Source organism: Polistes fuscatus, unplaced genomic scaffold (genome assembly GCF_010416935.1).
Source record: "Polistes fuscatus isolate 324 unplaced genomic scaffold, CU_Pfus_HIC Scaffold3, whole genome shotgun sequence".
In the NCBI taxonomy this organism is placed as follows: Eukaryota; Metazoa; Arthropoda; class Insecta; order Hymenoptera; family Vespidae; genus Polistes; species Polistes fuscatus.
The window spans coordinates 16,152,508-16,179,143 of NW_025113107.1; the positions used below are offsets into that span (position 1 = coordinate 16,152,508).

The following is a 26,636-nucleotide window of genomic DNA, read 5'->3' on the forward strand; positions in this document are numbered from 1 at the left end:
GCTGAATATATATGCCAAGGTGTCAAAGAAGTTAGCAAGGTGTCGATACTTGAAAGATCCTAGTATTCTTATATATTCGAAAATGGTATGAAATTTTAGGAATTTCAAATATTTCATAGCGAAAACATCTTTTTCGTACGAAATCGCGGAATAAATTCGATATCGACGAACGCGTATTGTCATCAATCGGTCAGTTTTAAATGGTTAATCGTTTGCGAATAAAAAGACGTGACAATGCAACGCATAAAATTCCAAATCTTGCGGGTAAATAATAATGCTACGCATCGTTCAGGGTAAGGGGGCAGGGGGCAGAGGACAGGGGATGTTTTATCGCACAAATCGATATAGAAACAGAAATCCGTATTGAATTAGCGCCTAGTTTTTGTCGCTTGGCATCAAAGCAGTCCTGATTGGTGAGATCCTCGCATGACTGCCACGGTTGATTGGGATCATTGTAGGGGGTATTTTATGCACCGAGCATGCACCACAGCTCGAGCTTGAATACCGAATCAGGACGATAAAGGAGGAGGGAGATAGAGCGAGTTGGAGAAAGAGAGACAGACATGCAGGCAGACAGAGAAAGTGGGGATAGGGAAAGAGAGTTGGAGAGGGGGAGAGGGTTGAGTGGGGAAGAGCCAAGCTTGCTTCGGTTTCCTAGCAAAGGCTGCGGAACGCAGTAGAGAGGCCCGTAACAGTTCCAGTCCCCCCACCACTTCTTCTCTTCTCTTCTCCGTTTTAATAATCCTCGACCCCCTTTAGAGTATCCCGAACAAGGATAGACCACAGCTGGACCCCTCCCCTCGCTCCCTTTCCCCCAGGCCCCTCTTCTCTTCACCTCGTGTCCGGTATAAAAAAAGGGCGCCGCCCTCCCACTGCGTACATTTGTATCCCGTTCTCACTCCCCCTTTTATTATTCTCTTTTATTTTTCTCCTGGACCCTTCCTTTAATATCCTACGAGTGCCGTTTGTCTCGCCTAACCGAATTCGCCTAGACCCAAAGTCATCTTTGGAAGATCTCTTTTTTTCTTTTTCTTTTTTTGTTAGCCTCAATCGGAAGGATACGCTTATCGTAAGGATAATGTTCAAATTAATTGTCGTTGTCCTTAAGAAGGAATATTCAAAAGATTAATATAAAGTATATATTGAACGTTTGGTAAAAACGAAGAAAGTAGTGCAGTTTTTCGATACGAAAAAGGCATTTCTGAAGTGGGTAAAGTCACTTCCACGAAGTCGGTCGTCTCCATCTCCGTGGCTTCGGGGGTAGGTCGGGGAAGGGAAGGGAAGGGAAGGGAAGGGAAGGGAGTTAGGGTGGGGGCGGGGGCGGGGTCAGAGGAGGTGGCCGAGATTAAGGGAACTTGGAGGACTCACCAACTACTTCGTCGACTTCGTGTGGGCGCATACTTGGTCGGAATAGTTAAGCGTCTCAGCTCTGAGCCTTTTCACCGACGAATTCCCAAAAGTACAAGGAGGAGAGAGTCGATCATCCGTGAAGGTATTGCGAATGTATTATTGTCGTCATATTTGTTGAGCTTTAAGGATACGACGATACGAAAGCTAGTTTTTCCTCAATGAAAAAGTTAACGTTCAGAAACTTTTGTTGACCGGTCTTGTTTTTTGTCTTTTGTTTCTTTTCTTTTTTTTAGGATAAACGATATGTTATACGAAATTTAACATAGATTAAAATAGATCTTTTCAATCGATCGTTAGGATTTGTCGATACTGTTGGATCTATCGAACGATCAAAAATCACGAATAATATTTCTTGAAAATAATTCCCGAACGAAGTTAGGATTTCTGACGTTGGAAGGTAGCAGACATTCGTTATATTCCCCAACAGGGTTCTCGAGCTGTCTTTTCTGTCCTTCCTCGTCACTTCTCCTTTTCATCGTTCTTTTCTCTTTCTTGTCCTTTTTTTTCCTTTCTTTCTTTTTTTCTTTTTCGAAACGTCGTTCCTCGTCGAGTTGTGAAAAGCTCGTAGCAGGCTGGCAGGCTGGCAGGCAGGATGGAAAGCAGGCACTAGCAGCAACAGCAGACGACAAGAGAACGAGCGACGATATGCTACCGTTCTTCGACGTTAAACGCGCACATGTGCAAGAGATGGAAAAGGGCAAGAGAGAGTGAGGGAGAGGTGGGAGGGAGGAAGGGAGGGAGGGAAAGTTAGAGCGAAAGAAACGAAGGCAAGCCTCGCTCAGAGTGGTGGGCTTTGTATCGGAGAAGAGAGGGAGTAAGGTTAGAAGAACACGAGGGAGGATGCGAAAGAGAAAGAAATAAAGAAAGACGGTTGAAAAGGGGGTTGGGTGGGAGCTGGAGTTGGGGGATTTGAGAAAAACCAGTGGAAGGGATGAGGGGGAGAGAAAGGCATCGAGTAAGCGTTAACGCGTGAGTAAAAACAAGAGGAGAAAAGTCAAAAAACGAAGGGGGGAAGAAGTAAAGCTAGGAAGTTAAGGAAGAAAGGAAGGAAGGAAGGAATTAAGAAATAAAGAAATAAAGAAAGAAAAAAAGAAAGAAAGAAAGACGGAAGCGCATATGAAAAAAGAGAGACGGTCCACGCGCGCTTGCGGAAGAGAGCATCGGCTCGAACGACAGAGAAACTAGGAGGAGGAGGAGGAGGAGGTGGTGGCGGCGGCGGCGAAGGCAGAGGAATCAGGAGGAGGTGGAGAAAGAGGAGGAGGAGGCGACGGGAGTGCTAACGCCCGAGCGAGACCGAGTTGAGCCGAGGACAGGCAGCAGCAGAACCGTTGGCGTAGTAACGTAGCATCGGAACGATGCTCGTACGCTGAGCCTGGCTGCTTCTGCTGCTGCTGCTGCTGGTGCTACGTTCGCCTTTTCCGTCTCTCGTTCAGTCGCCTTCGTCGTCGCCGTCGCCGTCGCCGTTGTCGCCATCGGACTGACACCACTAAGCAGCAACGCGACGACGACGACGACGACGACGACGACGACGATGACGACGATGACGACAAATACCACTAGACGATATCTGTGTGAGCACGCGCCTGTGCGCCACTGCGTTCTCCGGTACGCGTTGTTGGATCCCCCCTACATCGGGATCAGATCTCTCTCTCTCTCTCATTTTCTCTCATTCGTTTTCTCTACTTCTCGCTCCCTCGTTTGGGCTTCTACGCTCGCGCGCACACGGTGGCGGTCCCCTTGAACGTGTGTGCGCGCGCGCATCCACGTGCGAGCCTGTATAGTATTCGTGGTGTGGATAGGGGTCCCGGCCCGGCTCTCTCTCGGCGGCGGCCCATCGTCCCGTCTCGTCTCGTCCCGTTCCGTCCCGTCCCGTCCCGTCTCGTTCCGTCCCGTCCCGTTCCGTCCCGTCCCATCCCGTTCCGTTCCGTTCCGTAGAGTAGTATCGCACCGCGCCGTTCGCCACCCGCTATCCACAGCAGTTTCAGCCAGCCCGCCCGCCCGACTGCTTGCCAGTGTCCCACCGCACGTCGAACCGTTTGCACTCAGAAGCGATCAGGGAGCCCTTCCGTCCCTCCAGCCGGCCTTCTTGCCTGCCTGCCAGCTTGACTGCCGATCTCCCACCTCTCTAACTCCCTTTACTTCTACCTTCATCTCCACCTTCAACGTTGCTACCACCTTTACCTCATCCCTTACTGTTCACACCATCATACCACGCGTCTTCCTTCTTCTTCTTCTTCTTCTTCTTCCTCTTCTTCTTCTTCTTCTTCCCTTTCCATATTCTATTCTTCTTCACTTTGTGAGCTCACTCAGTAGTAACTCGGGCCATCCTTATCGCCCACTCTTTCTCTCTCTCTCTCTTTCTCAATCGTTTCTTTTCCTTGCCGTCAGTCACACACTCTTGGTACTTGAGAGAGTGCTGGTTATCCCTCTCTCTCTTTCTCTCTCATTTCCACCTCCTTTTATCCAAACTCTTTCTTCGCCTCCTCCGTCTTTCTCAGTTCTTCTTCCTCTTTGCTCGCTCATTCCCTTGCTTGCTTGCGGGCGCATTTAACCTCCCGTACGTTCCACCTCCTCCCTTCTTTCCTCACGCCGCCAGACGTCTCGATCTCCCTCTCCCTCTCTCCTCCCTTTCCCTCACTCACTCACTCACTCACTCACTCTCTCTCTCTCTCTCTCGCGCGCGCGCATGCCGAGCAAGCGTCCTCCACCGTCCTTCCTACTAGACGGAGAGAGGGAGACCCATTTCCCTCCCACTTGCGGCCACTCTCTCTCTCTCCCTCTCTCTCTCTCTTCCTCTCTATATTTTTCTCTCTTTCTATCACACTTGAACACTGCCGGTGTATACTCCCGCTGTCACCTGATCGCGGGACGCTTTTCGCGGGTGAGATACCGCTCGGCCACCGAGTCACCGAGTCTGCCGTTGTTCGTTCTTCTTCCTTCCACCTTCGTTTCCTCTTCTTCTTCTTCTTCTTCTTCTTCTTCTCCTCCTCCCCCCACCTCCCATTCTACTATCTCTTAGTCCTCTTACTTCCTCCTCATGCGATCTTACCGTGCACAAGAGTCGACTTTGCCGCGTGCGCCCGAATCCTAAGCGTGTGAGATGGTAGCTTCCGACAGAAAGGAAAGAGAAGAGAAAAAAAAGGAATAAAGGAGGAAAAGAAAAGAAAAGAAAGAAAGAAAGAAAGAAAGAGAGGAGGTCTCAAGCGACGTCGGCCGAGACGCACAAGAGTGGTGGTTGTCCCTCGTTCCTTCTCATTCACTCACTCAGCACTCACTCACTCACTCACTCGCTCGCTCGCTCGTTTGTTCACTAGCTCAACTCTCCTTATTTCTCCCGTACCATCTCGACCTCACTCCACTTACCATCATCCTCTCTCTTCCTCCTTTCACGATTCCGGAGGGGTGCGTGCGTTCGTTCGAAAGTCGAAAAGCCAGAGAAGGAAAGAGTGACACATTCTGAGCGTGAACACGCGCCACTACGGATTTAAGGAAGAAAAGAAGAAATCGGCAAGCCTCCAGCTAATAATCAGGTCTGTGTCATCAACTCTTGTGCCGTTTTTTCTTCTTCTTTTTTTTCTTTTTTTTTTTTTAATTTTAATTTTTCGTCTCTCTCCTGTGCGGTCAATTTTTAAATTGTCAATCTCCTTCGGTCGAAAGTTCGTTGAGTTTCATTCCGTCGTGTATATTTTGATGTTTTTATCGATCGACGATCATCGTTCGAGTTAACAGAAGTGATCATATAGATCGAAAGTTTAGCAAGACACACACACACATACGATCAATGGTTATTTATTTCTTTAGTGATAAGTATCTTCGTGTTATCGAAGATCGTGCGATATATTTATATATTGTGCATTCGTCTGATCAATTCTCCTCATCGAAAGATTCAAGTTCGACGAAAAAAATTGGGAATACGTTTGGTTCTTTTTTTTCTCTTCTTTTCTTTCTTTCTTTACGTGCGTTGAAATCTTTTTCTTACTTTTTTCGTTTTGTTTTCGATTAAATAAAAGAAGAAAGAAAAAGAGAGAAAAAAACAAAAGAACATTTGCGTTAAGCGTTATTCATTTCGAACGATTATTATTATCATCATCCGTTAAAAACAAAAGAAGTATTCGCGTTGTGATAAAGAAACAAAAAAAAAACAAAAAGAAAAACAAAAGAAGAAAAAAAAAACGCGACGACGGGTTAATCTCTTCACGTGGCTCAAAAGTTGCGGTTGAAACGAAGCAGAGAGAGGAGAGGATACGTGTTAGCCGACGGTGAAGATAGCGGCATCCGTTCCGGTACCCGCTGCGGGCCGGTCGCCACACCCGCCCGTTTGGGAATTCAACTTATCGTCGCACGAGACTTACCGCTCGTGTGCCTCCAACGTTTTCTCCGTGGCCGTAGTTACTGTCTAACGGATAACCACGAGAAAGGCACTTACTTGCTAACTATCGGGGACTAGATTTTTCCTTTTTTTTCTTTTTTTTTCTGTACAAATGCGTTCCAATTTCTTTCCCATTTCGTTCAATCCTTTTCATCTATCAGGGTGGACCTAAAGTTCGTCAATTTTTCAATAAATAATAATTTCGAATTGCATATGTACAGTAATTTTTATTGACGTTCAAGAAAATTCCTGAGCTATTTGAAACAACACAACAATAATCTTCTGGTTCATCCTAATATGTTTTAAAAAAGTACATCTTGTAGTTTTACGATCATTTTATTTTCTTGATGTCTATCGTTTATAACAATAATAATAATAATAATAATAACGGTTAAAATCATTGTATCGAACGTATCGATAGATTCCAGGTGGAAAGATTTTGAGACAAACTAGGATATGATATATCGCGATATAGGAACATCTCATCGCGTTTGCTTTCTACGATCGATTAACGGAGATCGTCGAGATGTGAAAGCCGTTAACAACAACGGGCCGAACGGGTGAACGAGTGAACGGATCGCACGAAAAGCTATCTCGAGAACTACCCGCTCTGCTCAATCGGTTTTATCCTACGGGCATCCATTGTTCGTTCCAAAGATAGGACTCATAGAGTAGCCACGTTGGCTTCTATAATTGTATCATCTGCCGGCTCGGGAAATCGATCGCAAAAAGACTCTCGGGTGCGGCATTGGCCCGTCGCGTATATAAGTACATACATAGATACATACATACATAAGTAAAAGCTCAAATAATAAATCAGGTGTGTCACATTGTTTGAATTAAAAGGTATATCCTTAGAGGAGATTTCTTCAGATTAGATTGAACAATAAAAAAGAGACTTCGAACATTTTTAACTAAAAATGAATTAGTCTACTCTATATATTAGCCATACACTTATGTAGATGCATACTATATATATATGCATGAACGCGTACATAGATAGATATGCTTGGATGATCACATACGTGCATCCACATGCACACAACACATATATATATACCTATATACGTATATAGGAGGAGTAAGGCAGAAGCCTATGCGCAGTATACGCTTTACGCGGTAATACACAGCAGCAGCAGCAGCAGCAGCCGTGGCGAGCTTGATTACACATTGCGATCACGAGCGTCCCACGAGGCGGGCGGACATAAGGCCTTTCGTCGCGCCACGGCCTGCGGGCAGGAAGCACGTAGCGTGACACCGGGTCGGTGCGGTGCGCGGCAGCCGTTTGCGTTATATGTGCTTGCTTGCTTGCTTGCTTGCTTGTGTCTGCCTGCTTGCCGCGTAATACGTATAACGCGACGGCGGTTGCGGCGTCGGGGTCTCCGGTCTCTTGGTGGAGGTGGTGGTGCCGCTGGTGGAGGTGGTGCAAGCAGCAGTAGCAGCAGCGGTAGTGGTAGTGGTAGTGGTGGTGCTGCTGCTGCTGCTGCTGCTGCTGGAGGAGGACTAGGAGGAGGTGGTGGAGGATACATTGGAGGTGAAGCTCTCGTAAAGGAGGTGGAGCAGTATATGCGTGTAGGGACGCGCGCCATAATACTTGCCGATCCCGCGCCTCTACGTGACTCGCGGCTTCGTGTACTGCTGCTGCTGCTGCTGCTGCTGCTGCTGCTGCCCCGAGACCTTACAATCTGCCTGCCTGCCTTTCCCGGGACAGCTCTTTCTCTTTCTTTCTTTATTTTAGACTACACCACCAAAATTCTTTCACTTCCGACCTTTCTCTTGCCCCTTTCCTTTTTATCTTCGAATCAATTAGTTTCTAAACTTTTCAACTCCGACAAATATCTTGTTACATGTTACGATTAGTTGTGTTGAGCTTTTGTTCGATTAGATTGATTAATATTAGAAATTTTATAATCGAGTGTTAATAGATAGAGAGATAGAGAGACAGAGAGTGATCTTTGATCGAGTCGGCTTAGGTTTAACAAATTTTCTTGAGATACTTGATGCCCATTCTCGTCTTGATAGTTGGCGGAGTCTTAACTTGGCTTGCCTTTAGCTTCCCGCAGCGAGTGTCACTTTCGCGCCCACCACCATCAGAAGAAGGAACGTGCGGACACATCGCGGCAAGGCCATTAAGCCCGACTATTATCGTGCGTCGGGACGGCTTCGATCAGTCTTATTAAATTAGATTTGCGTTAATACTCTTCCTCTCACGTTTTGTCTCTTTCTTTTTTTTTCTTTTTTTTTATCATACCGCAAATTATACTCGCAAAGAGACGTTATTTCTTCCGTGTAAAATACTTTTATCATTCTTTTCTCTCTCTCTCTCTCTCTCGAGGATTCGCGACCTTTCGTTTCCAACAACCAACGATCTCCGCACGATGACGACAACTTTCGAAACAGTTATGCGATATACGAGAGGAACAATGCACAGAGAGACAAGGTTGACTTTCTTGCTTTCCATTCGGAAGTCAATTGAGAATTAAAAAAGAAAAAAGAAATATATACTAGGTATATATATATATGTGTGGTGTATATGCTATAATGATTTTCCATTGTAAGCTTTTGAAAAGTAATCTTTTGTTCCGCTGGTGGTAATCGCTGTTTGTTGGCAAAGTAGGCTCTGCAGTAGGGAGTCTATTTCGCGAGGAATAACGATCGGGACCGAAAGTCAATTTTCCAGGTGAATCTCTGCCACATATTATATTCTGGCAGCTATAATCTACCCCTCCTACAGCAGCAGTAGTAGCCCCCGCCTACTCGGCTGCTGGCAGTCCATTAGCGACGCCCCCGTTTAAACGTTTCCGCCGCTTAATCGCGCATAGCTAATTTCCTCTTCTCACGTCTCGTCTATTTCTTTTCTTTTTCAGGACACGGGATTTCCTTCTGTGGAAACAAAAAAAATAAAACGAAAAGAAACGAAAAGAAAAGAAAAGAAAATCACGTCTCTTCTCTTCTTACGTTCGTATCGATTGGAACAGATTTCCTGAATCATCCCGACGAACGGAATAATTGCTGGTAGATATCGTGATCGGAAGTCGTTGGGATTCTATAAGGAAAAGAAAAAATTGAAGAGTACCGTGAATAAGTCAGTCGTGCCGATCTAACGAACGAACGAACGAACGAACGAACGAACGAACGAACCAAAGAACGAAAGAACGAATGCTCCGAACTAACTAAAGAGTCGGTTTTCTTGTCAGGAACTTCGTCGTCGTCGTCGTCGTCGTACGAGAAGGCACGCAGCAAACGAGATCGCGCGCACGTGCGTTCTAAATGCATTAATCGCACTATGGCGACTGCGACGATGGGTCTTCGCCGTAGGGTACCGGTGAACAATTCGCCAACGCCTTCTGGTCATTCTTCCACGAACGTTTCTGCCTCTAGCAAACGTTCCAGATCGGAGAATAACAATAGTCCGTCTCAGGGGAACCTAAATTCGGTGAATGGTTCTCGAGAGGAGCCACCGACAAAGAAGTCACGTGGTACGACCACCAGCGGTGGCAAGGGCAATGCTTCCTCGAGCTCGTCGTCAGCCTCGAATAATTCCGGATTAGTTTCCCTGACGGAGACTAATTCTTCGAGCAAGAGTCGTGGGAGTTCCATTTCCAGATCTAGCAATCAAACGAAGACGTCATCGTCATCGTCATCGTCATCCTCGTCATCATCATCATCATCCGGTAATAATAATTCGAACGTTGTCAATGGCGATCATCCTTCGAACGTTCCAGCGAGCAACTGGTCAACGGCCACTTCGAACATGTCGGACGTGTCGACTTATGCTGCAGTCACGGGATTAGCCATGACGAACGGGCAAGGTAGCGGGCTCTGTGCCACCAACCTTGGCATGACGACATCGATACCACCATACATGTCTACGTCAATGGCGACCTTCGTTGGGAACGCGACGAATCTCGGTAAGAGTTCGTCGGTGTCTTATCTCGATATATCCAACATGACCAGCGGTTCCTTGGGCTCTTCGAACGCCACGAACTCTCTGGCCTCTGGTTACGGCACCAATAAAACCACCGGCACGAATCTTGATTCGAATTCCACCGGTGTAAAGACGATGGCATTTCCAGGTATCCCGTCGGCGAACGTGAATGCGAATGGTTACGGTTCGGCACAGCAAAAGGGGCAACAAAACCAGACGGATAGCGTGGCACTACCGAAGAAGTTTCAGAATGATGGCATGTTCAATGCCTATCAGCCCTGGGTGATAAAGACTTACGGTGACTTGGCAAAGACGAAAACGATCACGATCAAAAAGTATGCGCGTATTTTGCGAACTCTGCGAGGGGAGGAAGTGAACAGTGCAGAGAACAGTAAGTTCAGGTTTTGGGTAAAGAGCAAGGGCTTCCACATCGGCCAACCGGAAGGTTACGACGCTAAACCGGCGGACAGAATCGTTGGACGTCACGCGGTTACCAATCCCGGATTGGATCCTCCTCTATACGTGCCTACACAGTTGCCGCATAACAAAGTGAGTAATTTCAAACGATTACGCTTGCTTCTTTTCTACCTTTTCCCAAAATATCTCATCATAGGTACTCGCTAAGTCAAACGATAAAGGAATAAAATCTATAATGTAGAAATGAAAGCTTTACGATACATTGTTGCAAGTAGTATAATAACCATTCTAAAGTTCGAATCGTGTCAAAGTAAAGAAGATACGAAGAAAAGATCGTTACGAGCCATTAGCAAAGACGATGATTACGATGTAATCGCGAGTGCGACTATCCAGGATCAAGAAACGACGGAAGTTTTCTTTATTTCTTTTCCCTCTCCCCTTTCCCTCTCCCTTTCCCTTTTCCCTTTCTCCCCTCCCATTTTATATATCTTTGTCTTTCTTACTCTTGCCAAGAGGAAATAAGGAGCGCGAGTTTACGAGCTAGGAATTTATCTCTCGGCACGTTAAAGAAAAAACGCGACGAGAAGAAGAGTTAGTTTCTTGGGGTACGACCACTACTGGGTTCTTAGGAAAAGAGTTGCGGCGTGCTAAGATAAGGTGGACGCTTAATTGCATCTAATTAAACAGAGAGAAATTATGCTCTTCCAGGGGGGGGGGCGCGTTACTACTCCTTATGCTTTCTGAGAAATGTAAAAACGAACGAACGGAACGAACGGAACGAACGGGTTGGTTGCTCATCACTTTTATCGATAAATCTCGCTACGGATTATCATCATCATCATCATCATCATCATCATAATCATCATAATCATCATCAACCATGTTTTCTGTCGTTGTTATTTTGTTTTTACGAGATATCCGATATTGAAATTCAGTGTATTGCAAATGTTTTCGATGGAAAACTCTAGGAGGATTTTTCGGATATGAGGGTGGTGGTGGTGGGTGGGTGGATCCACTGGCAATAGATTCACTACCGGTAGTTTGAGTTTTACTACGGTAGTAGGAAGCCACAGGCGTGGGATTCCAAGCGCGGAAGTAACGCCGGAAACGTTTACTCTTTCTCACGAATGAAACGGCGGGCCCGCTTATAGTATAGGTAAGCTTCGAAACGTAGAAGGAGGAGGAGGAGGAGGAGGAGGAAGAGGAAGCTTCTTTTTCCTTATATTTCTTTTTTTTTCCTCTGTGGTATCAACGAGTGTTCCTCGGTCGTTGATCGGTACGATCGATAGATAAGTTAAAGTTGGTTGTAATGCACTCGACTGTGGTGTCCCTGGGGTCGGGACAGATCTTTCGCGAGAAGTATGAAAAGTTTGGATAGAGGCAAGGGAAAGGAAAAGAAACGGGCAGGTGGGGGAGGGGAGGAGGAAGAAGAAGAAGAAGAAGGGATACTCTTACATTTAGCAAAGTGGGTTGAAAGAAGAAGAAGAAGAAGAGGATGCGTACGTAACCGCGGCTCGTGTAACGCGTCCATACGGCGCCCGTAAAATATTTCTTTCCTGGCTATAGTCATTTTTCACGGTTGACCGTCGTCGTCGTCGTCGTCGTAGTCCGTTGAGGGCCGCGAGAGATAACAGCAGCGCCCGCTGCTGCTGCTGCTATCCTCCTCCTCCTCCTCCTCATCCTCCTCCTTTCATTCTTTTTCCATCTTCCTTTCTCTTTACTCTTTCACGCTTTGGCTTGCTCGTTTACTCTCTCGTGTTTCTATATCCTACACCGCGTTGCTCTGGGGCTACGAGATAGAGAGAAAGGTGTAGAGAAGAAGAGAGAGAGAAAGAGAAAGAGAAAGAGAGAAAGAGAGAAAGAGAGTGAAAAGGACGGACTCAGTAGGGGCACTTCGGTCTCTCTCGCTGGGTGGTAGAAGAGTAGGTCTGGTCGACTAGTCATTAGTCACTTTCCGAAGCAGAGGCACAGACAGGCTGTGGCGGTATGTTCACCGTCTCTCTTCTTCAACAACTCACACCACTACTATGAATTTCTCCTCTCTTCTTCTCTGACGGAGGCCACCGTCTCTCTCTCTCTTTCTCTCTCAAGGTTCTATCCTTCTTTCTCGCGTTATAACCTCCTATCTTTATCTCTCTTCCTCTGACTCTCCCTCTACTTCGCACATCTCCGTTCACGGTCTCTCTCTTTCCTGTATATAGCAGCCAACTCTCTCTCTCTCTCTGTCTTTCCCGTTTGGTCCCAGTCGCCCCATCGCACAGACTCCGAGCAGTAAGTCTTCTATCTTTCTCTTTCTCATGCACACAGCTGTTCCCGTTCTATCCGTCTCTCTTTCCTACCCGTTGCTTTCCACAGGCCGCCAATCTCTCTCTCTTCTCTCTCTCCCTCTCTCTCTCTCTCTCTCGTTCCTTTACGCTTACCGTCGGAAGAAATTCAAGCGGCGCTCTCTCGCATTCGCTCCCTTTCTCGGTGCTAAGCCTCTCGCGCGTCTATCTTGATTGAGAGGGAGCTCTCTTGCACAGGCCCGTGGCCCGAAGGGAGATCGCTTGCTTCCATCGGTGCTGGCTGCCTCCGTCGCGACGAAGTAGAGGAGGCCGAATCGTATATATATGAGAGAGTGAGAGAGAGAGAGAGACTGAGCGCTTGTCATTGATCGTCCCGACTCACACGAGCCGCTAAAGGTCCCGTACAAGTACAGACTACACGGGTTTGCCTGCCTGCCTGCCTGCCTGGTTTGTGCTTGCCTGCTTGCTTGCCTGTTTGCCTGCTTGCCTGGTTGCCACTCTCTCTCTTTCTCTCTCTCTTTCTTTCTTTCTTTTTCTCTTTTTCTCTTTCTCTCGCACTCACGTACACCCTTACACGCATTTAAGTGTGTGTGCATTAAGCGCGCGCACAAACTGAACCGAGCCTACGGGGGCGGGCGTGTGCGTGATCGCATATTCGGGTTGCGTATATATCGAGAGAGGAGTCGCGAACAACTGACGATAGTAACTGGATACCTCGGAAGATACTTTTTTCTTTTGTTTCTTTTTTTTCGTTCGTTCTTTTGTTCTTCTTTTATTTTTAGTTTCGGATAATATCTCGAAGAAAGGAAAGAACAATCGCAATCGTGCATAATCGAGTCGAAAGATCTTTTTTCTTTTTCTTTTTTTCTTTTCTTTTCTTTTTTGTTTATCTTCTTGACGATGCTGTTTTCTTTTTTTCGGGGAGGAATTTTTAAAAACGTACTTTTATACTTCTTTTTTTGTTTTCTTTTTTCTTTTTTTGCACGATTTTCTTCGATAAGAGGTTATGTTGTTCTTTTGTTCGACGACTACATTCACTTCTCTCAATTCTTACGTTCGAATAACTCGAGTCATTCCGACTTAAAACCGGAAATCTGTTCGTTCGTTTCTGGATCACCGGGTTTGTAAATTCTTTCCTTATCTTTTCTCTCTCTTTTTTTTTCCTCTTTAGTTATCTTCTGTACTTCGATCCGTTTGTGCTTCCTCCATATTGTTTCGCGCGAATTAACGCCATTTTGAAAAATGGCGCAAATGTGATCAAAAGTTCGAAGTTCTCGTGGTATATTTCGGTAATTTTCGTTGTTGCGTTGACCCATCCGTTTGAGTATCATCCGATTTTCGAAGAATCCTGCTTCAGGACGATAGTCCGGCATTCTTTTTCTAACCACACCTATTCATTCTTTATCCTTGGACCTTTGTCAGAGTGAGAGTAGGTAGAAATAGTTGTTTGTCCGCAATGGGGGAGGAGACCACCATAGAGTTGGGTGAGACATTTCCGCAAAAGAAGGATGAATGGCCGATGAATGGGAAAGAAGAGTCGCGAAAACGGTGGAGGAAGGGGGGGGTTCGTGGTTCAAAGCTTTCACAGGACAACGGTACCACATTCATCTTTTATCTTTCTATTCTTTCCTTTTTTTTTTCTCTTCTTCTTGTTCTTCTTTTCTTTTACTTTATTCGGAAAACATTTATACGATCAAATCCTCTCCAAAGTTAGTTTCATTTATTTCCGTAAATCATCTCATAAACGATACTTCGTTAATTTTTATTCGAGATACGTTAGATCATCCTTTTTTTTTCCTACTTCTTCTTAATCTTTTCGGTGTTATCTCGAACGAGTCAACGAAACGAGAATGTCGATGGGAGATCGATAGGATGCTGATAAAGAAAAATTGATAGAAGAAAAAAGGGAGAGAGAAGGGAAGTCGGGGGTGGTCGGGGGAGGGAGAAAGGGTGGGATTGAAGGTGATAGTAACACAGGAGTTGAAAGACAAAAGGGGGAAAGGGAGAGGAAGAAGTTGACCGTGCCGATAATTTGTCACCCTGCGCTCGAGGGTATAACTCGATTAACTCCTACCCCCAAGGTCATGTACCTGACCCTCGTTGAATAAAATAGTGGATCTCTCTCACGGATGCAAGAGAGAGGAATAGGAAGGGAAATGAAAAAAAAAAAAGAGGAGAATAGAACTTCGGACAATACGAATAACGCTCGTTTGGGAATCCCTGACGCGAGAGTAGTAGTCCAAGAGTGAGAGAGAGAGAGAGTAGTCTACATGCAAAATTAAAAATCCAATTAATTTCATAATTTTATTCAACATTTTGAAGAAATACAACGATTTATTCGAACAACCGATCGAATTAGTTTTACAGTCATAGAACACGTTCAGTTTTTATAGGCTTGCTTGAAGTAGGATATTGGATGGAAAAATAAATGTCAAGATTTGATTGGATCTACTCTTGCAATTATATCAGCAGCAACAAGAAGTACACTTCAAATATGTTTCATCACCTGTTTAAATGCTCAAGCTTGTATAATATTCTACGGGCCCTTCCAAGGTTTCTCGATTATTATCGTTATAGTTTTGCAACGATAATGGGTGTATGTACGAGACTGAACGCATACATACACACGTTGTATTCTATCATTGTCTATTGTCACGAGTATAGGAGTCTTGATAATAGTAGTGCAAAGAATAAGAGAGAGAGAGAAAGTGAACCGGGGTTCAACGCTTGGTTGCATTTGGTCTCGAACAGGAGGAGAACGGCTGTTCTCGAAAAAGGGGACGTAACGAAGAGGGTGGTTTCGTACGGTAATATGTGTATGTGTGTGTGTGTGTGTTTGTGTCGTTTCGGTCCCGCTGAGTCACGCACTAAAAGAGAGAACGCGTGAGGTCTTGTCTGAAGTGAACCGAGGTTAGAGGGCCGTGCAAGAATTTCCTTCTTTTCATTCGTAATTACGATTTAAAGGAAAACAAAAATGCAGGAGGTTGGTAGGTAGGTGGTAGGTAGGTTAGACGTCGTACAGAGGACGAGAAATTTTCTTCTCTTTTTGCGCGACGGTAACAAAACATATCTCGGATCTAAACTATCATCCATAGCTTAAATATTTTTATATTCTATAATATAAATTAATATTTATGTATCGTTAAATTTGGATTAACAATTGTATGGTTAATCGAAGATATTAAGATAAACCAAAAGTTCATACATTTTTTAAATTGATTCATTTCACAATAAACTAACGAACTTTTGATTCATCTAAACAATAAAAATTTACGTTAGAAAAAAAAAAGAGATAACAAAGAAGAAAATCTAGCGTGCGACGAAAACGGAATGGTAATTACGAATTCTAAAAAAAAAATCACATAAACAGGATTATTATAAAATATAGAGTAGTAAACGTAGTTCTTCAAATCTTTTAATGGAAGTCATAGGCCCGGGATGCGGGCCTCTTACCATAAGGGAAAATTGTACACCACGAGAGTACGCAAAAGTCCAGCATGCATGCATGCATGCATGCAGGCAAGCAAGCAGAGTCCAACCGAGTCCAACCGAGTGAGCTAAACAGCAGCCCAAGGAAGGAAGCAAGCAAGCAAGCAAGCAAGCGAGCAAGCAGGCAAGCTGGCAAGCAGGGTAGGGCAGGGTAGGCAGGATAAGCAGGGCAAGGCAAGGTAGGGTAAGGAAGGGAAGGGTAGGGCAGACGGGCAGGCGTATTGCTTAGCTAGAGTCACGTCTCTAAACCACGGAACGTAACCGTGTCCGGGCGTTGTGCGTGGTGCGATGCTCAGCGGCCCGTAGCCGGGAGCGACCGGCGGCAATTAGTAGCGGTCCGCTGAGGGAGTCTCTTCGTTCGTTCGCTCGTTCGTTCGTTCGTCGTTCTTTCGCTCCTTTACTCTTCTCCTCATCCTCTCGAACCCTCCCTTCCTCTTTTCCTCCTTACCTCCTTACCTCCTTCCGTCCCTTCTCTCTACCTCTTCTGTTCGAAGCATCCCGCCGCCGCCGACGACGACCCACGCCACGTTTCGTACTTCTTCTTTTTTTTTTACTTTATTTTTCCTTTCCTTTTCGTCTTACTCTTTCTTTCTTTCTTTCTTTCTTTCTTTCTATCTTTCTTCGGTCCCATCTTCTACCATCGTCCCGATGTCCCTCGACGTTCACGCCGCCCGGTATCCCTGACTACTCTCTCTCTTTTTTCTTTTTTTTTTTCTTTTCTCTCCCACTCGCACTTAGCCTGGGCACGAACACACACACACACACACACATACACCGACCTGGTCCCTGATTTTTCTTTCTCTCTCTTTCTTTTTCTCTCTAAAGTCGGAGCAGCAACCGTTCGTTCGTTCGTTCGTTCGTGTTTAATCTTTCTCTTTTACTCTTGCAATATCGCTTTGCACATTGCTAAAGCGAGAAGAGCGAGCCGGCAAAAGACCGGCGGTGTCGGTGAGGAGGTGCACGGCTTTTCGTTCGTTCGTTTCGTTCGTTCGTTCGTTCGTTCGAGAGAAAGAGAAAGAGAGAGAGAGACGGAAGCCGAACGCTGATATGGAAAAGAGGGAACTGGATGAAAGAGAATGAGAGAGAGAGAGAGACTGAGGGATAGGGGGAGAGGGAGAGGGAAAGAGAGAGGCTCGACATGCTGGTGTAAAAAGAAGAGTATGAAGTGAAAAGAGACGAGAGGAAGAGAACGGGAGAGAGAGACCGGCGGCGGCCGAAAGAAAAGAGAGAAAAAGGAAACGGGAAAAGAGAGAGAGAGAGAGAGAGATATAGAACCGTGGTAGGGTGGGGAAAGAGTGAAGTAGTACAGGAAGGTGGGGTAGAAGCCGCAGGCTTTTTGTCCTGCCACCACCACCACCACCACCACCACTAGCAGCAGCACCACCACCACCACCATTGCCGCCGCCGCCACCCGACAAAAATAGACCCTATATTCCCCTGGTCGGTTCGTCGTTGTAGTCCTTCTTCGCCACTGCGTCCCTCTTTATCTCTCTCTCTCTCTCTATCTTTTTCTCTCTAGTTATTATTACTACTATCAACTATTATTATTGTTACAACGTCAGTTTTGAAATCATATGTTTTTATGTCTTCCTAATATATGCGTCAACATATTTTCTTATTATTATAATTCTAATATTGTTTGTAAAATCAAAACGAGACTTAATTATTACAGAGAGAGAGAGAGAGATAGAATTGTAAGTAATTTTGTTGTAAATCTGTAAGGCGCCAAGGACTAGGAACTTGTCTACACTTTCATCCCTCTCTCATCAAAGTATCTTTTTCTTCTTCTTCTTCTTCTTCTTTCATCACTATACCATCCTACCCTTTCATTTGACTGGTTTTCACCCTCTCTTCTTCCACGTTCTTCATCCTTCAGAAAACCACATCGGTATATTCCTCCTCCTCCTCCTCCTTCTCCTCTTCTTCCTCCTCCTCCACCTCCTCCTCGGTTGTTGCCTTCGATAACTCGTTCGAGAATCCGAGCCGCGAGGAGGTAGCTCGTTAAGAAAAGGGCGCACGAGATGAAAACGATAGAACACGCCTTGCTTGATTCCTATCCCTTCGATCACAGAGCAGAAAGTAAGTGGCTATCCGAGTATAAGAGTGTTGTAGTATCTTCGTGGGCGTAGTCGGTGAACCTGCCTACACACGCGAATTTCACGCGGTTTCTCCAGAGACTCCTCCCTAACCCTCGCTCAGTCTCTCTTTCTTTCTCTTTATCTAACTATCTCTATCTTTTCATCTCTGTCCCTCTTTGTTACTCTTTGTGGTTCCCCGTTCGTCGATAAAACCTAGCCGATAACTCGACCACGCGGCAAATCGCGATACCTATCGACCCCTTTCCACTACTACTACGTCACCATTACCACTACCACCATCACCACCATCACCACCATCACCAATCGCAATCATCACCATCGCCATCATGATCTAACCTTTCTTTCTCTCTCTCTCTCTCTTTCTTTCTTTCTTGAAATTCCTCGAATTATCTGAACTGATCTATCTTTCTTTCTTTTTCTTTTTTCCTATTTTTGTTCTCCTCTCTTTTTTTCCTTTTTCTATTTTCCTTCCGCCTTTCTTTCTACTCCACTTATGCTAGTTATTGCGTTAACGGTTTCACCAGAGTTGATAATAAAGTGTCCTTATCTTCGATCGATAGTCCTAATACAAGCAATCTTATCAAACAGTTGGTTCCCTGCGTCAGGGTTTATGTTGAAAATGAAGTTAATTCACAATGAGGAAGGTAGGGAGGAACGGAGGGAGGGTAAAATAAAATTAGATGTATGACGATTGTTTTCACCTTAAAACAAATACTTTCGTATTGCCTAGCAGGTAAATAAATACAAAAAATAAATCGAAGTAATGGTATTAGATTTAGAACGATCGATCGATCTCATTTGATAAAAGATCATTTCGAACCTTTCTCTAACATATTCTCTCTCTTACTTTATTTCTATTCCGTGCTTAAAATTACTCGAAATTCAACAGCAGCAGCAAAGTAGCAGAAACAACGCAACTATCGGGGGGGGTCTCGAAGTTCACGTTGTTGAACCTCGTTAACGTGAAAATAGGAGGGAAAGAGTAAATAGAGAAAAATGTTTGAACGATTTTTATTCCGTCAAACATAGAAATAAAGAGAGAGAGAGAGGTCTAGCAAAGAAAGTTCTTTTGCGTTAGAAACTCGAAGGCATTTCACGTGGCCGACATGTACGAGGAGAGATATCTCAGGCTTGTTGTTTCAAAACTCAGTTAAGAAACTCACGGCTCAGCTCAGCTCAGCTCAGTTCAGTTCAGCTCAGTTCAGTTCAGTTCAGTTCAGCCGACGAGAGCAACCGTGCAACGCAGCAGCAACAACGGTAGCGGTAATTACGCTGCGAAGCTCTGCATTATTTTCAAAGAGAAGGTATCCGGATAAAATGTTACCCATGTGTTTCGCGTTTATTTTCAAGTTACGAGAGAGAGAGATCGACTAGAATGCTTCCCCTCTGTCCCCCCCAGCCCCCCACCCAGCCCCCAGTCTTCCCCCAGCCCCCAGTCTTCCCCCAGCCCCCCCAACCAGTCCCCAGTCTTCCCCAATAATATTCTTTTCAAAGGAATGCGAAATACTTTCGTTCGTTACTATACAACGATATTATATTGTGATAAATTATGACATTTTCTTCAATCCGTAACAAGATATTTAAAATAAAATTGATGTCTGTGTTTTTTATCATCAAAAGATCGAAAAACAAAAGACATTAGACGCGTTACCCTGAAACAGAACCGTAATTGGATAACGTCAAGATTCGCATTGCGAGATGTCAATTATTCTTGTACATTAATATTTCGGACATATGATTCACGTGAATCATGGCATTCTCCAGGCTTTTCACGGTAACCCTCACACAAACACACACACATACATACATATACACGCACCTTACGTGTCAAGTTTTTTTCTACGTACTTATCGTATTTCAAATAGTCATCCCGTCTGTGTCTCTGACTTTGTAGGACAATGCCAAGTAGTAGTCGGGTTTGAACCGACAACAAAAATCGATCTGTCCCATGTGTAGTTGTAATAGTAGTTGTAATAATAATAGTAGTAGTAGTTGGCACGAGGTAAAAATCACGTGGACGCGTTCGAACCTAAAAATCCGTCGGCCAAGTTGGCCGTGGAATAATCGGCGGAGAGGGCGGAAGGGAAGGGAAGGGTAGAGGAGGGGAGGGGAGGTTACGAAATTTGTGTTGCCCGGACCGCCGCGGCCGGATGCGTGTGCCACGGACAAATACACCCACGAGAGCATACATACGCGTATGTGTTAGTATACAACGTGCGTTGGGAAAGGCAGGCAGGAGAGGAGACTTTAAAATACGAGCGACGTTTTAAACGTTGCCAGGCGAGAAGAAGTAGAGAAAGAGAGAGAGAGAGAGAGGAATAATGTCGTGGTTGGGAGAGGAGGAGGTTGGGTTGGGAGGAAAAAAAAAGAAAGAAAATCGAAATAAGCTGATATTGCTACGACGGAACAATTTGTTTGCCCGGATTCGTTTATCTGAAGAATAAAAAGAAGAAATCTACATTTCTTTGGTTGGACATTTTTCTACGATAAGAGATTAATCGCGTGTAATAAAATATAAATAAAATACGAACTCCTCTCTTATAGCTTATCCTGAAACTTAGAGATGAGTGAGAGAGAGAGAGAGTGAGATTATTGAGGAACATTTTTAATAACATTTTTCTACTGATATGTTTAGCTAGGTAGAGGTTGTTGGTATCGTACAACTGATATCGATTCGTACGGTTTGAGTATTTCAAACGAAGTATACTAGTTGTTGTACACTACTATCCATTAAATCAAGTTAAACAAAACGATCCTTATACAAAATAACACGTAAAACGCGTAAGAATGTCACCGGGACACGAGGAAAAGAGAAAATTCCGAAGAGAGATAGATAAAGGTAAAGAATAAATTTCAGGAGAACGTACGAGCAAATGCTCTTCTTATGCGAGAGATTTAAACTCTCTCTCTCTCTCTCTTTATATATATCTCTCTTTTCTGAAGAATGAAAAACGGGAGACTAGAAGAGAGTCGCGGGCGCGTTAAGCCGAATGTAAATCAGAGCTAAAATGAGCGCCGAAAGGAACGGGCCAGGTGAAGAAATTTCACGTAGGTGTCAGAATCAAAACAACAACAACGATAAAAAGAAAGGAATAAAGAAAGAGAGAAGGGGGGATTGTAAAAAGGTCAACATAAAAAAAAGAAAAACGATAGAAAAGGTGACCATGGGGCAGTAGAAATGGATGGTGGTTTACGTTTAATCGGATTCCAAGCCCAAAAGGAAAGCTTTGGGGGTAACCTTGTCCCTCTTTCGACATTTCCTCTCTCGTTCTCTCACCCATACACACATGTCACGGCATGTAGATCTTTGTCTAGTAAAAGTTGCCGACGGGTCGAAGCTCGTTTCAGCAGCGGCGCATCCTCGAGTCCACATTGGGAGCGATCTACCCAAGCGAATTAACCCTAGACGCAATGAGGAGGCAGATGTCATCTCAGGGGCGGATATAAAGAGGGAAAGGATGGGGCTGGAGGAATAGGAGGTGGAGGTGGAGGAGGTGGAGGTGGGGAGGAAGGCTTTAGGAGCGCTCGCTTTGCGCCACTTCGCTCTTATCTTCCTAACTTTTCTCTAGTCGCTGACGTCAGTTCGTCGGGGTCTCTCACCCTCCTTGTTTTCCTCTTCCCTCTCTCACTCTCTCTCTCTCTCTCTCTCTGTCTCTCGTTTTCTCGTTCTCTTTCAGCTGTTAGCTCGGGTTCCATCTATATCCATCTCCGTCTCTCACCTAGCTACCTACCTACCTATACTTACACCTATACCTATACCTATACCTATATCTACATCTACACCCCCGCCCACATCGTTCCGACTAGCTCGCAGAACTTTCCACTGCTTCCGTCGTCGCTTCTCCGTCATTCCACCCTCGAAACCAACGCTACTACTACTACTACTACTACTACTTCTCTCTTTCTCTCTTTCCACCCTCGCACTTCTCTCCCATTTCCGTTGCAGTAAGCGTCTACTACCATTTCGTAGTAGTAGTAGTAGAAGTAGTAGTCGTCGTCGTCGTCGTCGTTGGTTCTGGGGTATCCAAACGCGCGAAACTTCGAACTTCCACCGCAGCCAGGCAGGCAGGCAAGCAGCAGCCGTGGGATGCCTCGTAAAACTTACGCCGGCCGTGTAATCCAACGAGCGGAGAATTACGGGATTGGAACGAATGAACGAATGAACGAAGGAACGGAGGAACGAAGAAACTAACCTAGAAGCTCTACCAACTGAAGTACGCTTTTCGTTCATTCGATGATCGTTTTCAATCCTCGTAATATCGTTTATTAAACCTTTCTCTCTCTTTTTCCCTTTTTGTCTTTTATTTTTTATTCTAATCGACCTTTTTTATTTTTGCAAATCGCCAAAGATGTTAAAAAACTTTTTCAAGTGGTTACATATACTATATATATATATATATATTGTATATAGGTATATTATATTATTGGATCGGGGAAGAAGTTTTTTCGTATTTTTTTTTTTCCTGTAAAATGGCTTTAAAAATCGCATAGACCCCCATACCCCCCCCCCCGCTCCCACGCTGATAATATTAATCGGATCTGTTGGCAATACTCGCGTGCGTTTGAAAGCTGACATATCATGGAGTAATTAAATAAAAAAGAAAAAAAAAAAACGTTACGATTTTGTTTATACAGTTAAAAGTTATTACGGCTTGAAATCGAAGAAATTCGATACATTTTGAAATTTTATTACAAAAAAAAAAAAAAGAAAAAAAGAGAGAGAGAGAGAGAAAAAAAAGTGTATACAACACAACTCGGGCTGTTAAAAACATTTGTAATATTTATAAACGTGATGCAGTATCAGTACGTGCGGCATAAAGCTGGTTTCAAGCGTTCTTAATCTGAACATTTTCCGGGCAAACTTTTCTCTGGTCGACCATTCAGCGGAAAAAGTCGATGAAATTAAGTTCTACAGTGGCGGGATTATAAGTTTTATCTCGAAAATGGTTAAAACGGATCTAACAAAACGGCACATATTTGGTTCGAATAAGTTTTATATAATAATATAAAAAAAAAAATACGAAAAAAGAGAAACTCGGTCCTTTTTTGAAGTTTTTTTTTTTTACTCTTTTGCATTTAAAAATACGAATAAACTTTATCCCCGTCCCAATATATATTTAACGGAGATAGGAAAAAAAAAAGAGAGAGAGAAATAAAAAGTCAACGTCTTTTTCACGATGAAGCAAGGAAGGTGGTGGTGGTAGAACAGTAAAAGAAACTTCCGTTATCTCTCTTTGCCTAATTACGAACTCGATTCGAATTTGACGGAAGGGAAATCCTACGGGCACAGGGGGGTTGGTCTAAATTCGTCCTTTTACAGATTGCGAATAAGAAAAGCCATCTCTCTCTCTCTCTCTCTCAGTAAACTGACCTCAATAAAGATTCTCTGTTTCCGTCTACGAATACGACGGCACTCAAGAGAGAATGGTTTCCTACTAGTGGGAATATAAACGCGCGGGGAATTTTGGGGGTTTTGGGGGAAGGGGTTGAGAGGGGGTTGGGGAAAGGAGATTCCCGTAGACGGGGATTTCGAAGGAACACATATTTCTCTCTCTTTTATCGAGCCGATCGATTCGATTGGTGCCGCCGTCATCGTTATTATCGTCCTCTCATGTGCTTTATGCAAGTGCGGCGGAATGGGTGAGAGTGGTACGGTGCAACGAACGCTGCCCTCGGGGTCACCCGGTATAAGCGTCGCCGCTTGCGGGATCGTGGCTTCGGGCGTTTAGCAGCCCGCAATCGGTCGGTCGGCTGGCCGGTGTGTTGATTCCCTGCGTTGAGCGCCGGCGATACAGAGCCAACCTGAGTGTGAGAGAGAGAGAGAGAGAATGAGAGAAGATAGGGAGAATGAGAGAGTGAGAGAAGGACAGAGAGAGAGAGAGAGAGGGAAGGGGAAACGCGACGGCGGAGGAGCGCGGGAGGGAGGGACGGACGGACGGAATACTCGAGGGAGCCTGAAGAGGATAGAGATGGAAACGTGTTGGTGCGAACGAGAGGGAGAGAGTGAGAGAGAGAGAGAGAGAGAGGAAAACTTGGCCCGGCCCGGCCTCGTGCTCGACCCTGCCTGCCCTCCACCACACCACCACCTCTTGCTACTCCTCCTCATCCTCATCGTCCACTGCCTCCTCCTTCCTTCTCTCCTCTCTCTTGCCGGCCGAACGCAAACGTCTGGTTAATGAGACGCACGCACACACGCTCGCGCGCACGCGCATCGTACGCGCGTCCCTTTCGACGCCGACGCCCTCCTTTCTTCTCTCTCTCTCTCTCTCCTCCCTTCGACTACTATACTACCGTTTTCACCCCCTCCTTCCTCCTCCTCCTCCTCCTCCTCCTCCTCTTCTAGTCTCCTCTCTCTCTCTCTCTCTACCTCTTTCTCTTTCTCTAGACTCGCCTCGATTCAAACAATGCGTCACGTCGCACTGTGCCTACTACCTAGGCGTCACAGTAATGACATACTCCTACATGCACGATGTCCGATATCCTGGCACCTAACAGCTACCACCACCCCCACCACCACCACCACTGCCACCTTCTTCACCTCATCCTCCTTCATCCATTCCTGTGTGGTACTTGCCCGGTAGCAGCTGCAACCTGTACACCACCACTGAGGTGTACTGAGCAAGAGACTGAGTGAGAGAGAGAGAGAGGGAAAGACAGACGTTCCGATACGAGACACGACGACGATACCCCACGATCGAACCAGCCGCAAGAGATTGCGGCTACACACACCTACGACCACACCATCAGGGGACCGCCTTCAAAAGCTACTTTCCTCATCGTGACACGATCTTAATCATTCGATACGCGACAACGTTATTATCATCACACTAACTTCATACGTATCTTATTTTTTATCGTGGCCTAGTAATAGTTATCTTTGATAATGTTTAACAAACTAGGGACAACGTTTGTTTTTCTTTTTTAATGTAGATTTTGTATATTATTGCTGGGATCGGCTGGTCTGTTCATTTTTCTTAACTTTTGATATATTTTAGAACGAGAAATCTGATTTTTGGAAATATACCTTTTCAGCAGAATTCGCACGACGTAATATTCTAACGATCAAATTTTAAATGTAATAATTTTAAACGTTATTATAGATCTTTCAAGAGAAAGAATATTTCTAGCGGAGGGGGAAGGTTCTCTTCTTTTTTCTTTTTTTTTTTTGAAAAAATCAGCTGCCCTAAACCTGCATACGGTGCGCGGGGGGAGGGTTTCCTTTTTTTTAACGTTACATCAAGCACAGTCAATTCTCGGACGGTCCTAGGCAACGTTCTCTTCTTCCCTTCCTACATATTCCGCTTCTTTCTTCTTCATCTTTTTTTCCTCGTTTGAAAGTTGGGGTGCGGCTCGCCGTTTCCTGGAGCCGCCACACCACACCACCTCCACCACCAGTACCCAGCACCACCGCTAAGAGATTAATTCAGGCAAAAGCGGCCGCTTCTAGCCGAGAGTTTGCCCCCCTTCGTCCCTCCGTTCGTCCGACGCCACGTCCCGTTTTCAGTTTCTTCCTTCCTTCCTCTCCTCTCCTCTCTTGTTGAAGAATACCACCGGGAACGTTACCTACCTACCAACCCATCCAACCAACCAACCAACCAACCAACCAACCAACCAGCCACCACACTGCTGCTATTTTTTTCCCTCGGAAAAAAGTTCTCAACGAGAAAGGAGGAATCCTTGTTCATTACTTTCGTTGTTGATCTAGGTTGGATTCAACCGGGCCCAGTGTAAGAAGAAGATGTATAAATAGATAGATAGATAGATAGATAGATAGATGGATAGATAGGTTGGCTAAGTAAGCAACGACCTCGGTTGGTTCTTCGCTGACACGAAAGTTGCTCCTCTTCCTTCGTCGTTGCTTAGCCAAGCGCTTTAAAGAGAACGAACGCCCACTTCGGTATTCCCTTCGACACGGTCTCAGTCAGTCAGTGAGTCAGTCAGTCAGTCAGAGTTCTACTATTCGTAGGTGTTCTTGTCCTCTTCTATCTTTCTTTGCTTTTCCTCACACAAATTCCTTTCGTTCCTTTGGCTGGGCTCGTTCCCGTTCCCGTTCCTTGGCTTTGACTTTGCCAAACAACTAACTTACGTACAATGAACACTCGACTAAATCATGTTGCAGTTACATATGCACGGCTTTTCACGATGAACCAATTGAAATATGTAAGAAATATCTTTTCGGAAAGATTACTTATTGGGTAAAACCCGTTAAGGTATACTGATTAGTGGTGTATTTAATAATATTCAATAACGATAGATATTTATTTTATTTTTCAAAATGGTTCGAACTATATATACTATCCAATGTTCAAGAGTGATCCAATTATTTTTAGGATAGTTCGAATTAACGAGTTTTACATGAACAGTTCTTATATTTATCCCTGGTGCTGTGACGTTGACACTTCGATCGTTTTCCCCGTTAACCCGGCGCCGACGTTGCTTCGTAATTTTAGACGAGTACTCGCGTTAGTCCGTGACGTTTCCTGCTCCTATGACGTAGAGACAGAGAAAGACAAAGAGAGAGAGAGAGAGTGAGTGAGTTGGAAAGCTCACTCGTGATAGGATCGAAGGCCGAGTTAGAAATGCACGATCAGAGAGAGAGAGAGAGAATGGGCTAGAGTAGTTTCGGTGGCATCATCAGA

The 26,636-nt window shown here is 44.9% G+C and overlaps 1 protein-coding gene across 4 annotated transcripts in view; it reads left to right on the forward strand.

Moving 5' to 3' along the window:
* Nucleotides 1–3,987: 3,987 nt before the first annotated feature.
* LOC122519325 (putative uncharacterized protein DDB_G0277255) overlaps nt 3,988–26,636 on the forward strand; it is a 36,544-nt gene continuing 13,895 nt past the window's right edge. Inside the window, exons 1-4 of one of the 4 annotated variants that reach the window (XM_043638700.1) lie at nt 7,648–7,926; nt 8,115–8,287; nt 8,397–8,459; nt 8,647–10,256. In XM_043638700.1, the coding sequence (XP_043494635.1) occupies nt 9,066–10,256 (1,191 nt within the window). In that variant the 5' untranslated portion in view covers nt 7,648–7,926; nt 8,115–8,287; nt 8,397–8,459; nt 8,647–9,065. The other 3 variants (XM_043638701.1, XM_043638699.1, XM_043638697.1) reach the window with 3 other exon arrangements.